We start from the raw sequence: 17042 nt of genomic DNA on the forward strand, positions 1-17042 counted from the left end.
GTCAGTAATTTTACTATTTTTTTAGCAAAGATTTTTTCCAATTTTACATTTTTATGCCTTAATAAATGAAAAGAAGATTCAACTTTCTTTGTTGTTGCCCAACCATGCATATATTTTGTCCTATAATTTATTTATAATATCATATTACAAGCATGAATACGAAAATCACAAAATAGTAAATTCAGTTAATATATTCACGGATGTCAATCGGGTTGGTCCAACGGGTTTCGGGTCAACCCATACTCGGGCTGCGGGTCACTTGGTTGCAGGCTAATTGGCCTGTATTTTTTTCGGGATACGAGTTCAACCTTAACCCTAAAAACCCGGATTTCGGGCTAGCCCAATGGGTTAATCGGGTTGCTACCGATAAAATTAACATGCGATCAGTTCAATAAATAATGATGAAAATTAGTTATATTTATAAAATGTAAAACATTTAATTATAATAAATTTGAGATAAATGCTTAAACTCAAACATAAACATGATCAAATACTAATATTTGAGATTTTTGCAAAATTAAACATAATATTTCGAGATATTTTAAAGCATGTTTTAGAAATTTAAATATTTTATTTAGTGAATTTGAAGTTTCCAATTTATTTATCTAATATTATATTAATAAAAATTAAATATATAATTTGGATATTTAATATAAAATTGAAAGTTATTTTTTAGTTATCTATATCATAAAAATAATCAATGAAGTGTCGAATTATGACTCAAACAAATACAATAGTAGAAATTTTATCGGGTTTTCAGGTCTAGCCCTAACGAGTTGCGGGTTAATTGGGTACGGGCTATTCAGATTGTAATTTATCGGGCTATAAATTTTCAACTCTATCCCTATAAATTTGACGTGCTACTCTGGTCAGCTCACAGGTTGCGGGCTGGACTGAGATCCCTAAATATATTGATTTGATATAATGTTAGAAAAATTAGTTGCATTTCCAGAGACAAAATTATTCTTTAAAGTTATTAGATATAGAATGATGTGATTGAAGTGAGTAGGAGAGTGTGTGCTATTGATATATCACAAACGCCTAGGTCCGGAGGATGCGCTAGATCATAGGGTTTAGGAGATTGTGGAACCTTCAGAATTTGGTCGTTGGACACACACTTTTCCGGCTTCAAAACCTCAACCCACTACACTATTGGCTAGTATATGGAAGTAAAGGATGAGTTAGCATGCATTTGGAGGGTTTTGGGAGGGTTTGACTGCTGCCACGCAACAAGTGAGTCGAGAATTTTAAACTACTGGGTCACGAGAATTAAAAGTACTCTAGTACTAACTAACTACTAGACCTAAGAAACAATAAGAACACGTGCATGCATGATTCGAGACCTGAAATTAATTGCAGAGGGTTTATCAAACCAGGGACGGAACCAGAAGTTCGAAGAAGCCGGTGTTGAATTAAAGTAAAATATTTTGTATTTAATTTTACATTTAAAATTTTTGCAAATTTTGTGAGACACCAGATGATAATTGTAATTAAAAAAAATCAATAAATCTCCATTATCATGTACTATATATATTACTAAAACTCCTAATCCAATCTAAATTCATAGCTATCTAATTCCAAATTAACAAACAAAAGTATAGAGTAATTCACAAATCACTATCATAATTTCTTAAAATGCAATTCTAAATTATAAAGCAAATTATCAAGCCTTGATACACTATCCCTAAATAATTGGTCATCTAATAATTGAAAAATAAGCACATATAAATCTCAAAATTTTAATTATATTTAAAATAAATTTGGATGATAAATAAAAGTAATTTTGACAAATGCATTTTTTTCATTTGCTTTGTTACTTTTATTTAAATACTAAAAATATTATAAAGTCACCAATCAAATGTATATAATCGATTAATTGTAAATTGTAATCATAATATAAAAAATATTTGAAGCAGTTTTGTAAAAACTGGCTATGGGCCGACAAAAACTTGGTAACTAATTGGATTTTTAAAATAGATAAAAATACAAGGTGTGGGATGGAGTAGTCTGTACTGTAGATACTAGGTACCTCTCCTAGACTAGCTAAACTTTTTGTAAATTCAACACGTTTCCATTCTTCTTTCTTCTTTTTGTTTTTCTTCTTCCTCGCCATTAGGGGTGAGCAAAAAAACCGGAAACCGAATATCCGAACCGAACTAAATCAAAATTTTGAAATTCGGTTTTTTCGGTTTTTCGGTTCGGTTCGGTTTTAAAAATAAAAAAATTTCGGTTTTTCGGTTCGGTTCGGTTCGGTTCGGGCGAAGAAAAAAACCGAAAAACCGAAAAACAGAATTATATATATTCTATTAATTTAATATATTATATTATATTTAAAATATATATTCTACTATATAATATATATTATAGTATGTATTATTAATTTTATATTATATATAAATATTCTATTAGTATATATAAAATAAATAAAATAGTCATATATAAATAAATATTTATATTATATTTATTTTTTTCAGGTTTTTCGGTTTTTTTCGGTTTTGTTCGGGTTTTTCGGTTTTTTAAATTCGGTTTTCGGTTTTTCGGGTTCGGTTCGGTTTGGATTTTGAATTAAATTCGGTTTTTCGGTTTTGGTTCGGTTTTGGTAAAAAACCGAACCGAAACCCGAATGCACACCCCTACTCGCCATTACGCATAGTGACACAGACTGACATGATTTCTCACATTTGGGGTCGGCCATGAGGGGTACTGGTCCGGCGCTGGCCAAGACTCGCTGGAGCGGTGCCTTGGCCTGCGCTAGGTCCGTCCCTGTATCAAACTACTGGGTCAAGTAAAAAAAAAATCCTAAAACGGTGAGACAACAAAGCAAGAAAAAATAGTGGGACCGATTCCCGATTTAGCTACTATGACAGGTAAAACTGCAAAAGCAAACAAACAACAGATCTGGATCTAACTACCAATGATTTTCATCTTCTTCAGCAAATAAACATGAACATGAACGAAACAGAGCATCAAAAACAGAGCAAACTCAGATCGAACGACAAACATTATGATTAAGCAGAAAAGTATCAGATCTAAGCTACCAGGTCAAGTAAATCAAAAGCAACAGACATAGCCATGCAGATCCAATAAGTACGTATCAGATTCATCTCTCGAAACCACAATCAACTCCAGATTCAACCGATCCAAACTCAACAACATCCAGATCCATATCCATCCAATCTGATTCAAACAATTCCTCAACAAACAAACTCAGATTCAACCAACCTCAACCTCAATTAAACAGTCAATTGCGAAAAGCATCCAAAATCAGTAAAACCAACATCAAACATCAGAAACCAAAGTAAAACAGAAAATAGAAACTGCCATAACCACGGAAATAAGGTTCAAACACAAAAGCAGTCGCCGAGCTCCCGGCAAGGAAGTTCACGGCTGGAATAAACGACAAAAAATAAAAACAGATTGTATCTTCGCCCCTCGTGAGGACGGTGTTACACCACAGAGACTAACTATCACCAAGCCTGCCCAAAATCTCTCATCGGTGCCAAGTGCGTGCGAAAAAGAGCTAAGACTAGAAAATGAAACTAAGAAGACTAAGAGTGAAAGATAAAAAGTGATGAAAGAGGCTCTCTCTTCAAAAGGGGTCGTCCCTTTATATAGACACGGATCCCTATGGCACTCATTATTTATAATTTGTCTTTTTTGCCCTTGATCCTTATACTAGCTCCTTTTTTTGTATTTTGCCAGCGTTTCTTTTCATTTCCTCAGTCTGGTAAATTGCTGGCGTTTTTCACTTCATTTTCCTCCTTTTCCTCTACCCCTGGTAATTTGTATGCACTTTCTGGGTTCGGCAGATTTTACACGCACCTGAACTTATGAACACTTATTAGTTTATTAAATTTGCAGAATTTAACCACATAACAAATGCATGAAATGAGCCTTATCAATGATATAGAAGTGTGATAGTTTGTAAAATAAAAACTCATACTCACATTAAATATTTTATAAGTAACTGGAAATAGAACTAGTATATGTACGTGCCCATAAGTAGATATTCAGTAACTATTCATGTTAAATGAATTTTTAAATAGAATGATGTGATACAGAATGTGATAGTTTGTAAAATAAAAACTCATACTAACATTAAATATTTTCTAAGTAACTGGAAATAGAACTAGTATATGTATGTGCCCATAAGTAGATATTCAGTAACTATTCACGCTAAACGAATTTTTAAATACTGAATGTGAAAACTTTTGATCACAAATGAAGGGAATAAATATTAAATATTGAAGTATCTATAGTTAAATTAATTATTAATTAAATAAACTAAAGCACAATTTAGTATTTAAACTTGGATTTGCTCCTGTCAATCATGCATGATGAATATACATAATAATTTCTGCATTTCATATCATTAAAAAAAATTAGCATGTGTTTATTCTTGTACTTTAATACTTCATTCGTCTCATAATAGATGTCATACTTGAACAATCACATGAAATTTTAGAAGATGTGTTTTCTGTGTTATTTGGAATGGGAAAATATACTTTTATATATTGATGTAGAGAGAGCTTTTTTAAAAAAAGAAAATATGACATCTTTTGTGAGACAAATTAATAATAAAAGTGTGACATCTATTATGAGACAACTGGAGCAACAGATATCGAAAAATGTTATAACTAACGTGTGTTTTGGTGATTTTTTTGTTTCGAAACTTAGTTGTTTATATAAGTTTGTTTTATAATAAAATGTAATTATTTACATTTGTGAGTTTTGAACTTCATATAATAATATTGTTTGCAAGTTCATAAATTTGAAATTATAATTTTAAATTAATGAGAATAGATAACCAATTAGGCCCATTATTGATTCAAAATATTCCAATAAAATTGTAGCCCAACCCACAACCTGAAAACCTAGCTATATATTCGAGACTTCATCTCTTCCCATCTTTTCATTAGGGTTTTTGAGAAGCAGCTTCACCCAGAACTTTTATTCATCCCCCATCCGAAAGCCATGGTACTTCTTTTAATTCCCATACTTTTCAGTTGCGTTAATCAATTTACGATTCCAAACACTGGTTTTAGAACCAACGCGTTATCTACTGTCTCCTCAGGTTAATCAGACGGTTTTGTATTTTTTAATCGATTATAATTTTTTGTACGTTTCCCCCTCCCCTTTAACTATGTTTTTATGTTTTTGAATGTTGATAATTGATGGTTTTGTTCCTCCATTTCGCTCATTTATTTCATCGTATTGAGTTTAGATATCAGTTTGAGAAGCATCGTGTTCATACGGATGGCCTGTAGGTTATTTTGTCACGAGGTTTCTAGAGGCGTTAGTGATGCATTGGTAGCAGTGATAAGAATTATGATGAATTGATGTTTAAATATTCATTTATTTAGTTTGAATGATGTGTTTATTTCACTGGAGTATTTAAACGACTGAGTGGTGTTTCTGGTGTTATGCGATTATTAGTGATGAATAAATCTTTTTATTAAAGAATAATATAGTCCATGTTATTTTATACAACATCTATAATTTATACTCCGTTCCATAGTAATATAGTCATTTTGTCATTTTGGTACGTTCCATAGTAATAGAGTCATTTTGCCATTTTGGTACTATTCCATAGTAATAGAGTCATTCATTTATCTTTTTAGCAAAGGTCAACACATTTTTCCACACCTACTTTACTCTCTCTTACTTTTTCTCTCTCTTCATCTTTCTACCTTTTTCATTTTTCACTTTATTCTTCTTTTACTTAACTCACCTAACATATTTTTTCTTAATCTCCGTGCCGAAAAAAAACGCCTCCGTTACTAAATGGAACCGAGAGAGTATTGATCTATATCTAATTTTTACATAATGTTACTTTTACTATAATAGTCGAAGAGAAAGACCAGAGAGCCCAAGGAAGATAATGTCACCCTTGGACCTGCTACCAGAGATGGTGAACTGGTTTTTGGAGTTGCTCACATTTTTGCCTCATTTAATGACACCTTCATTGTAAGTGCATATCAAAATTTGGTAACATTCTTCTCTAATAAATAGTTAAAGTAAGTAATTCTTTCAAAATCTGTGTTGCAGCATGTCACAGATTTGTCTGGGCGTGAGACCATGGTCCGCATTACTGGTATGGCTTGGCTGTTGATACCTGTTATCTTATTTTGGACCTTATTTGTTGGAATATAGACGTTCTTTGGAACATTGACATTGTTATTAATTCGACCATATAACATTTTTCTACTTGCAAGAAAGTAGCCTTCCTATATTTACTTCCTACATGTTAATTGATAGTACATAATTAGGCATACAGGGTGTGGGATGAATCTCATTTTTATGGGTAATGTGCATCTGAAGCCTTCTTTGTGATGCTTTATCACCTTGGAGAACTGATGTCCTGCTGTAATCCACTTTAGTCGTCAATTCTTTTATTAGACAAGTAGTAGTATAGTTTCCTATTATTGCTGTGCCCATGCCCTAGGTGGTGTTGTATGTTAAGTGCTGAATACAAAGTTTCATAATTTTATGTTATGTTGTATATTTTTCTATTTACTATGTTTTTCAAATTTGAAAGTTCTGAAATTTGATTGAAAATTCTGTGTTTAGGTGGAATGAAGGTCAAAGCTGATAGGGATGAATCGTCTCCATATGCAGCTATGCTTGCAGCACAGGATATTTCTCAGAGATGCAAGGTTTATACATCATATTGTTTTGCAAATACATGACTAACATTTCCATGGAAGTGATATGTATCTGCCATCTTTTTGTTTGAGGTGATTACTTGTTTACTGAAGCTTGAATTTTTCAGGAATTGGGAATCAATGCTCTTCACATTAAGCTTCGTGCTACTGGAGGCAACAAGACCAAGACGCCTGGTCCTGGAGCCCAGTCTGCACTGAGAGCCCTTGCACGTTCGGGCATGAAGATTGGTCGTATAGGTATTGGCAGTTTTATTTGTCGAAGATTATCGTGGATTCATCTTCTTTTGCCTTCCATTTCATTGGTTAATATATTTTACCTGTTTTTTATATCTCCAGAGGATGTTACTCCCATCCCAACTGACAGCACCAGGAGAAAGGGAGGCAGAAGGGGAAGGAGGCTGTGATCTGTCCTCTGTTATCAGGAGTATGTTGCAAATGTGGTTGGGATGTTTTTTTTCAAGTTGAAAATTTTGTTATTCAGATTTTGAACAATTTTAGTTTAAACATGAAAAATCTTATGTTTGATCATTATGGATTTATTCTCTAGTTGGGTTATATTTTGCCTTGGGTTCTATTCATTTTATCTTCTCTGTTTGATTGGCTTATATTACTTGCATGCATTAATGTGTTATATAACTATTTCTCTGTAGCCATTTAATGCCAGAGTGTACGTTATAAATCCCTATATTGAATATCCATTAAACTTTGTCAGCTAATTTTATTTTGTTGTAGTTGATTTTCAATAATGGTACGATATGACTCCGTTGCGAGCGTAATATTTTTAAACAAACTGTTGCCTTAAATTTTTATCACAAAAAATGTGTTGCTTCGTAGAAAAAAACCATATTAGTGATTAATTATGATTGATTTAACCTGTTTTAATTACAGTTATTCTAGGTTAAACTCTTAGCTTAGTTTTTGTAACTGTTTCATTGTATGAAAATGTTCTTTCCTACTTTAAACGTCTAAATCCATCCTTTGATGTTGGAGGGGTTAATAAAGTTACCTGAAATTCTCAAAATAATTTATAATTTTGAATAGATTGGTATTATATGCAAATAATTCTTTGTGCATACAATTAACCTGTTTTGGTGCCCACATTTACTATTGGATTATTATATTTTTAATCCTTATGTATCCAATCTGTTGTCATCCAGTTTTTTATCCGTATTAAGAGTAAATGTTAAAATTAGTCCTGAACATATGTCCGTTTTACGATTTTTGTCATAAATTTTATCTTTTGAATTTTTTGGTCATGTACATTTCAAATTGGATCACATTTGATCATTCGTTTCCAATTTCGTTAACATTTAACAGTCAACTATTTAAAACACAATTTTGACCAAGTTAAGTAATTTTTAATCATTTAATAATCAAATTTATTTTCTTGTAAATAATATCATAAATTATTTACGAATAATAGAAAAAATGAATCTGAGATTCATTTAGAAGCGACGCGACTTCTTCCTCGCTGAGAAAAACAAAGAACCCTAGTCGCCCAACTTCATCATGCTGGAGCGGTCGTCTTGCAGCAGAGGTTCCGCGACTAGGTCCAGCGAGAGTGGTGGCCGACGTGACCTTCGATTCAGGTACGAGTCTTGCAATTGCAAGAAATTTGCTTCACTCCGAATAGTCAAAAGCCATAGCAAACCTACAGGGGGAAGCTCTACTTTGTTTATGAGAGAAAAGAGTGCACTTTTTTCAAATGGTGCGAACCAATCGAGCCAATTAAAGAGGAAGAAGAAGAAGACGGCATGGATTCATCAATGATGCATGCCGACATGGATGGGGAAACTTTAGGGTTGATTTTGGCATCGATCGATGAGAATAATCGGACCATACATAAATTAGCTATTGTTGTGATGTATGGATTAGGGTTCTTTGTTATTGTAATGTTTGTAATGTTTGTTTGTATGTTGAAGTTCAAGTAGTGAATTTCAAATGATGAACAATAGGAGTGTCGTATCGAGTGCAGTATCTGTTGCTAGAAATGTGTTATTGTAATGTTGAAGTGATAAACTAAAATTGTGTTGCACTGATTCTGGAAATTGTGTTGTAATGATAATTGATCATTCTCCAGTTAGAGTTGATAATTGATCTTTTGTTTGCCTCTTCCTATTTCTGTATGTGTTGTGCATGTGTTCGACGTGATGCTTACGATGTCGGACGGTTTCTTTAGTTTTTCCATCACCCTCTTATGATACATAATTCCATATCTTAACTGATACTAGTATGTACAGTTGTATAATGAGTAACCTAATACATCAGATAGATAAGTCAGTAATAAATTGTGACTATTTAGCTTCAGACTTTAAGTGAAAGTTCAGCATGAGTATGCTTACCAGATATACCAATTCCAAGTTGAGCATATATAGGAGAGAAAAATCCATCCACAAAATGAATGAACCACCATGTTATATAGAAAGTAATAGCTATTGGTAGAAGGATGACACTGCGAAGTGACAAAGCAGGGGTGTTGTCAACATATGAGCAGATAGGTAACAATTAGTTTCAGTTGCAAAAGTAGAACGAGCTCATGCAAATATTTTGTGAATTGTCAATTATTAATACTGTGATTGTCCTGCCTCAGCCTCAGCCTCAGCCTTAGGTCTGTAATTGTGTTAGTGATAGTGAAGCTTAATATGCCTTTTTGAAAAAAATGGTTTTACTCCAATACTCGTGTAAAATATAACGATGAGCAAATAGAACAGCGAGTGATGTAAATAGAACAACGAGTGATGTAAAATACCACGATCACCAAAGTTTACATAATTGACTAGTGCCCCAGCCAAAATGGGCACACTGCCTGGACCAAAATACATCACCAATAACCTGTCAATATTCTATTCAGCCACAATGGGCACTGCCCTCTCCCAAACCAACCAAAATATGAACAAAAAACAGTCAAGTTATAACACAATTGTATCGAGGCAGTAAGAAAATTGTTTGAATAGACAAGAACACAACAAAACATCCCATTTCTTCTTCTAAGTCGATGCACTGGCTATGTTGTCACCCACCACCGAGGCAGAGGCCGGATCCGCAAACATGTCAGTTATGGCACTTGGACAACGTGTCCTATTGTGACCGGGTTGGCGACACAATGCGCATTTTTGTTGTTCTTCTGATCGCTTGCGTTTCTTCCATGCTTATATAAACAACAATTAGACTATGAAATATAGGGTGCCAAATCTAATTCAAGGTTGTGACCTAGGCTGCTTCTTAGAATTATAATCCAGATAATACACTCATACAAAAAGAATACCTGTGGTAGGTTTGGGGCCGCTGCGTTCTGCTACTGGCTCACGCGTCGGACAGCTTCTTTTGTTGTGGCCGACGACACCACAAAGTCGGCATTTGTAGTCCGACATTAACCCTTTCCGGGACATAGTCATGCATCCTTCACCATCTTCTCTAACTTGCACAATTCGGGCTGCCCGAGCTTTCTTTTTGTTAATTTCTTGGGCTTCTTGAACGGTCTTCTGTCTCGCTCCCTTTGGGCGTCCCGGCAGCTTGGTCAGCTCAGGTGGTACGACATCTGGTTGGGCAGTCCTCGTCCATAGCTGCGGACCTTGCACCGGATAGATGATGGGTGCGTACACTCGTTGGAAGGTTTCCTTGGAGTATATTCGCGAAACAAAGCTGTTGACGTTCTCTGTCGTCATCTCTATCGAGGCAATCGCATGTGGACAAGGTAATCCTGTCAACATCCATCGCCGGCAGCTGCAACTTCGTTTCCGCAGGTCCACCACGAACTGCTCATCCCGAGCTGTGTTGACTTGGTAGATCCACTGCCCTGCCTCCCTGACCATGCATTCGCCTATCTTGGCCTTCGCCTTCTCGAGCTTCTTATGGATTTTCGGGCCAAAGGCATCCTCCATTCTCTCACCCATCTTCCTTCTTGTCGTAAATCTGTCCATGAGGTACATGCGGATGCACTCTAGCATCGCATACAATGGCTTCTCTCAAGCGAACAGTATCACCTTGTTATAACATTCAGAAATGTTATTAACAAGGATGTCACACTTTGCATCGAACCCAAAGAATGCTCGACTCCAGTTCTCCTTTCTTGTATGCTCCATAAGCCACTTGTAAGCTCCCTGATTTTGGTTCTTAATTTCCTGAATCGCTTTATCAAACCCGTAAGTGTTGGTCGCCCGAGCCGCCTCCCAGATTTTATCCTTCAATTTGGTCGAAGGAAACTGTTTTTTGAAATTGTTATGCATGTGCCATACACACATCCGGTGTTCGGCATGCTCTACGCAGGACCTCATAGCGGCGATCAGCCCCTGCCAAGAAACGAAATCAAAGAAAATAAAACACATCAGGCCCTTAAAACAGACAACAGGAAGGTTGATGCTAAAGAAAATAAAACACATCAGGCCCTTAAAACTTTTAAACAAGAGAGTTGACGATGATATATTCATCAAACTGGTAAGTTCAATTTATGTCACCTTCTGTTTATCCGAGATGAACGTCCATGTGCTTGAGTCGGTAATTTCCAAATCCATCACCAAAAGCCTGAGAAACCATGTCCATGTCTCTGTATTTTCAATGCGTACCACAACATGGGCGATAGGAAAAATTTGATCATTCGGGTCAAGCCCAATGGCTGTCAGAAGAATTCCATTGCCTTGACCTCTAAGATGGCACCCGTCTAGTCCTACCAAGAGACGGCAATGACGTTTAAACGATGTCTTGCAAGCTGCATAGGCAATATAGATGGCTTTGAACTTGTCAGTGCCATCACTTAGACGGTGGGTTGATAACACAACAGTGCTTCCCTGGTTGCTCCTTAAAATCTCAGCCATGTAGTCGTGCAGCCTCTTGTATTGTCGCACCAAGTCCACCTCAATCATCTTCCGTGCTTGTTGCATAGCTCGCTTTGCTTTTGAAGAAGAAATGGTTATCTTCATATCCGAGTGGACCTTCTCGATGAACTGCCCCACAGACATACCAGGGAACACCCAGATATCCTTTTTGTACCTTTTGCTTAAATACCTTGAATTCGCACATCCATGGTTAAATAACGTCCCGCCACATTTGTGATGATTGCGGAGCCGGGAAATCTGCCAAAAACCAAGGGCTGCCCCTCTATACGAAATCTGTACGAACCATGGACATGCAGGTTTCTTCTTACTCCTAATCACCCCTTTACATTTCGCGAGGCACCGAATTTTGTCATTCTTCTCCAATCTCAGTCTCTTTCCATGCAATACTCCTTGAGGACGGATGAGGTCGATAAAGTCTTCCTTGCAATTGAACCGAATCCCAAGTTCCCATCTGGGGTCATTGAGATCGGTTGTTGCCCTGTACCGTCCCGACACAAGTTTATCATTGCTGTCATCATGCTCCTTCTCTTCTTCGTTTGCTGAACTTGGTGACTCACTAGGAAGGTGATCACTATCGCTAGTATCTCCCATGTCGTCATTCACCATCTCATCCACAACCTTCTTCCACCCTTCTACTTGATCAGCCATGATAGCATCTTCCTCATGGTCACTGAGGTCGTAGTCACTATCAATGAAGGAAGGATCCTCGACTACATCATCCTCAGCAACCTTCCCCTTCCCTTTCCCAGACTCACTACCCACACCATCTGAACCCATTACTCCGTCCCCAGACTCACCACCCACACCCTCAACAACATTTTCCTGTGTTATTTGACTAACTACTAAGTCATTAGCTTCAACCACAAACACATCCACAACCCCCTTCTGAACTCCAATCTCGGCCATCTCCATTGATGAGTGGTTGTCAAACAACCTCATAAACCCGTCGTCTAAGCTCATCCCAGGCTTCAAATAATAGTATTCTAACCTACTCACTTCAAAATTGAGTTCTCCAATACATCATCCACCTCCAATTTAGACCACTTATCTGAGTCACAATTGTCTATGTGTTGTACCTTCCCACCCACATAGTGCTTTCCATTGGATTCTACCATTTGACCCGAGTAATAAAGCGTTGTTGTAAAGATCCCATCTGTAATGCAAATAAATCAAATCAGTTTTAAAAATTTACAGCACCAACAAATAATACACACACTGACCAAACAAATGCACATAAACAAGTCATAGTGCTAAAAAGTCACACAAGTATACATCAAAATTTATATATCAAAAAGTCACGTAAGGCACAATATGTAGAAATTTTGTTGATGACTTACTATTATTTGTGGAACCCAAATAAGGCAATTGTATTGTTTTTTCTGTTCACGAATAGAGTATTTAACAACTCTGGAGGCATCATGTAAAATATGCTGGAAATGACTTACTATCTTGTGTTGCCAAAATAAACAATGAAACGCTGCAATAAATAAAATACCATTCACACACCCAAAAAAAGCTATAAATAGAAATCTCATGCTTGAGGACCACAAAAAACAATAAATCCACATGTTCCCCAAAAACTCAAAATCCTAAATACAAAGTTGGGTTAACTGTCAAACCACAATTCCACATTCCCCAATAAAAATATTCATTCTCTTGCATCTATAAAATGCCCCAGACATCCAAATTCAAATGTGTTGTCTTGTAAACCCCAGCAACATACAATGAACACTAAAAAACAAAAGAATAAACACCACATTTTCCCTCACCACCTAAAATTAAACCCCACATGACAAGCCATACACACACACAACAACAAATTCGAGTTCACTGGTCCACCACAATCCACACTCCCAAAAAAAATATTCATACTCATGCATATATATATATAGCCCCAGAATCTCAAATCTAAATTTTCCCCAAAATATTCAAACTCATAAATCTATGTAAAGCCCCAGATCAAGTGAAACAACCCTAATCATCTATATGAAAAGCACTTTTAATTAAAATTTCACCTCCACAATAAGCGGTCGGGGCCCATACATTATGTCTTGGAAGCGGTGGGATTTCAGTCGGAGGTGGTTGTTGCGGTAGATTTTGAGAGGCAGGTGGTGGAATTTGAGTCGGAGACGGTGGTTGCGGTCGATTCTCAGTAGGAGGCGGTGCTTGAGATCGATTCTCAGTCGGATTCGGTTTTGAGAGGCAGGTGCTCTTTCCCTTCCCCTCCCCCTTCTCGTTCTCCTTCTCCATCTAGGGTTTCTTCGTTCAGCCAATAAACTAGGGTTAGACGACAACAACCTTAGCTCTCGTTCCACTGACCTCCGCTCGGAAAACGATGCCATCGAAGTGAGAGAGGGAGAAAGGCGCCGTCGAGTGAGAGAGGGAGAACTTTCAATTTATTGCCTGAACGGCTGAACTATTTCTTTCTCTTTCTTTTGTTTTTTCATTTTATTCATTTGGTATTTTAAATGATATATCATTAAAATAATTAAGGTTTTAATTAGGGAATTGGTAATCACAATTAACATGCTTAACTTGGTCAAAATTTTGTTTTAAATCGTTGACCGTTAAATGTTAACGAAATTGGAAACGGAGGACCAAACGTGATCCAATTTGAAATGTACATGACCAAAAAATTCAAAAGATAAAGTTTATGACCAGAATCGTAAAACGGGCATATGTTCAGGACCAATTTTGACATTTACTCTCCGTATTAAATAGAGTGAACTATATAAATGGTACCTGATTTTTCATTTTTGCACATAAATGGTACCTGATATTTATTTTATATAGTACCTATCACAAAAATAACCCAAGGTACCAAATATGTGATATTTTATAGTGGAAGATATTTTTGGAAATTTCAATTAAATAGTACCAAATATGTAATTTTTTTTCCTTTCTTATTTCTTTTTTTCTTCTTTAGTTTCTTCTTCTTTCTTTTTTCTTCATTTACTTTTTTTTAATATTTTATCTTCCTTTCTTATTTCTTTTTTATCCTTAATTTATGTTTCCTATATTCTCTTTTCACTTCTTTCTTCTTTCTTTTTTTATTTTATACATACATCTAATTGCAATCATAATATAAATCAAGAATAAAACACCTAACTAAATTAATTGATTATTTTTAATTAAATTATGTTATACTCATTTTAGGGTTGAAACACCTAATTAAAAATATTCAATTATTTATATCATTATGGATACAATTCACAATTTAAAATTTTTATTATTAACCATTCACAATTGATTAGTTTTATTAAATTTATATAAAATAATAATAATAGTTATTATTATATATGATATTATATGATTCATAATTTAAATAATTATACTATAATTATTTATTAATTAATTACTATTTTTTAGTATTATAACCATATTATTATTATTATAATAATTAAATATAATTATAATTTTAATTAAGTATATTTGAATGATATTAAAAATAAATTAATTATTAATTTATAACATCCAAATAAAAATATTAATATTGATTAATAATAATAGTATAAAGAGTGAGGAGAATGAGAGAAGTAATATCACTTTTGGTAGTAGTTTTGAATGTGCCTAAAATATACAAATGGAAAAATGAATTTGTTTAGAGGGCATTTTTGGGTGAAAAATGCATCAAGTACCAAAAATGTAATTTATAGGGACTAAAAATGATATAAAATAAAAACCATGTACCATTTATTTGTGAAAGTGAAAGATCAGGTATATTCACTCTATTAAATAAGTTAACCGTTGAATAAAAACAGTGTTCTTTAAAATACGTTTCATTAAAATTGATTGATTTTCTCTTTTTTTGTCCACTCATTGAATTCAATTTATAATAGTAATAACTATTAAGTATAATTATCCTTTCTTCGTGTAGTACTATGTTATTTCTCCTCTATTTTACTTTTTCTTTTATATGGGTTTAATTCAATAATAGTAAGTAGTATTTATTAAATCTTGTGCCCCGAAGAAGTTAATTACTTATTGAAGGTAGTTTTTTTTAATTAGTGACTTAATTGAGCAACCTTTACTAACTAATGTAATTCCTTGTATTTGAATTTATTTGATTAACTTTAACAAACATGTCTAGACTATGTTTATGAACACCAGCAGCACTCCAGCAGTTGTTTATCTACAATCTAGAGGATTTTAAGGTCGTGTGAAAGAAAATAGTCAAATACAAATTTAGATTACGCAGCAAGATGAGATTTTGGTGGCAACCAATTAACTGCAAATGCACTGGATCAGTTTGTATTCTTGACTTAAAATTAATGCAAGTCGATATGGTTTCGTCAATACTTATTTGACTATTCTATTTGTATTGTATTGTATTATTTCATTTCCAAGAACTCGGCCAGATTTCAAAACTGATGACTTTTCTAATTTGCTCAAAATTTAGCTTGATGACGATTGTTCATAAAAGTGTAAGAAAAAGATGGAGTGGAGAAATGAAAAAAGCGTGGGCATTCAAATCCCACTAAGTTCCTAGTGAGATCCAACTACTTCTCACTCATCCAAATCAAATAGTAACTCTTTCACAGATCTGTGAATTTGGTATTGGTACTTTCGTTTGCATTAATTACTAGTATAAGTAAATTTAATCATGTTTAGCTAAACAGGAAAAAAAAGGGAAATTGAATCATGAGTACATTTTCCTCTATCATTATTATCTCGAATTGTCGAATTTGCCTTTTACAAGGGAATCTACTATAAAATCCAACAACATCAACTTTTTCACAACACTAACGCATGCCATACGAATATTGTTCTGTAAATACATTTTTTTATTGAAAATCTTCTAACCATTTCTACATAATTCATTTTGGTGTAAATATCACAACAATAGTAATTTTACTCCAACGATTTATATTAAACTCAAACTTAAATAAATTTTCCCTATTTGTTTTACTGAAAACCATTTATACTAAAAGTAATTTTATTGTTTTTATTTATTTATGTAAGTTGTTATGATTTAACTATTTAGTCAATTAGGATTTTGATTTGCTTTAATAAATTTGCAAGATATTTTTTTACACCATATATCATAAATATGTATATAGTCTTTAATTATTATTAATAAGGATGAATTGAAATATCATATCGAAGATATAATAGTACTACTTTCTGTGTGCCAAATAAAACGGATGTACTAAATACTATACATATACCTTTTAGAACAACAATAATTTAAGAATAATAATGATAAAAAATAATACTAGAATAGAGCTTATTAAACGTGCAATTTCAATTTTTAATTACTTTTAAACGTGCCACACCTTCAATACGTACATAAGCTTAACCCCATGCCCAAAAGGCACAAGTGAAAGAAAATGAATTAGAGTGGACTTTCTACTTTTGGTATGAAAAGTTTCAACTAGGATGTTAGAATATTTACATCTTTTTGCTTTTTGGCATCATGATTTGGTGTTAAATACTTATACACATGAAACTGAAGGGAAGGTAAATTCTAAAAAGTGATAGGGGAACTTCCACACCAAAATCATGAAACAAAACACATACATAGAACCCTATAATAGTTGTAGAT

General features: G+C 34.2%; 1 protein-coding gene and 1 non-coding gene across 2 annotated transcripts; both read left to right on the top strand.

Annotated features, from left to right (window-relative positions):
• Positions 1-4858: 4858 nt before the first annotated feature.
• On the top strand, positions 4859-7220 carry LOC121764370 (40S ribosomal protein S14-3). The gene is made up of 6 exons (XM_042160408.1): positions 4859-4977; positions 5848-5967; positions 6049-6094; positions 6571-6656; positions 6773-6902; positions 7002-7220. The coding sequence occupies exons 1-6, from the start codon at positions 4975-4977 to the stop codon at positions 7067-7069; spliced, it is 453 nt and encodes a 150-aa protein (XP_042016342.1). The 5' UTR covers positions 4859-4974; the 3' UTR covers positions 7070-7220.
• Positions 6274-6365, top strand: LOC121793222. The gene has a single exon (XR_006049059.1). It is a non-coding gene; the product is annotated as a small nucleolar RNA Z101 (small nucleolar RNA).
• Positions 7221-17042: the final 9822 nt, after the last annotated feature.

The sequence above is a fragment of the Salvia splendens genome, chromosome 2 (genome assembly GCF_004379255.2).
Source record: "Salvia splendens isolate huo1 chromosome 2, SspV2, whole genome shotgun sequence".
Taxonomy (NCBI): Eukaryota; Viridiplantae; Streptophyta; class Magnoliopsida; order Lamiales; family Lamiaceae; genus Salvia; species Salvia splendens.

Coding starts and splice junctions, on each gene's coding strand:
- LOC121764370 (XM_042160408.1), top strand. Junction 6,095..6,570: donor GACCATGGTCCGCATTACTG/GTATGGCTTGGC, acceptor TTCTGTGTTTAG/GTGGAATGAAGGTCAAAGCT. Junction 6,903..7,001: donor CATGAAGATTGGTCGTATAG/GTATTGGCAGTT, acceptor TTATATCTCCAG/AGGATGTTACTCCCATCCCA.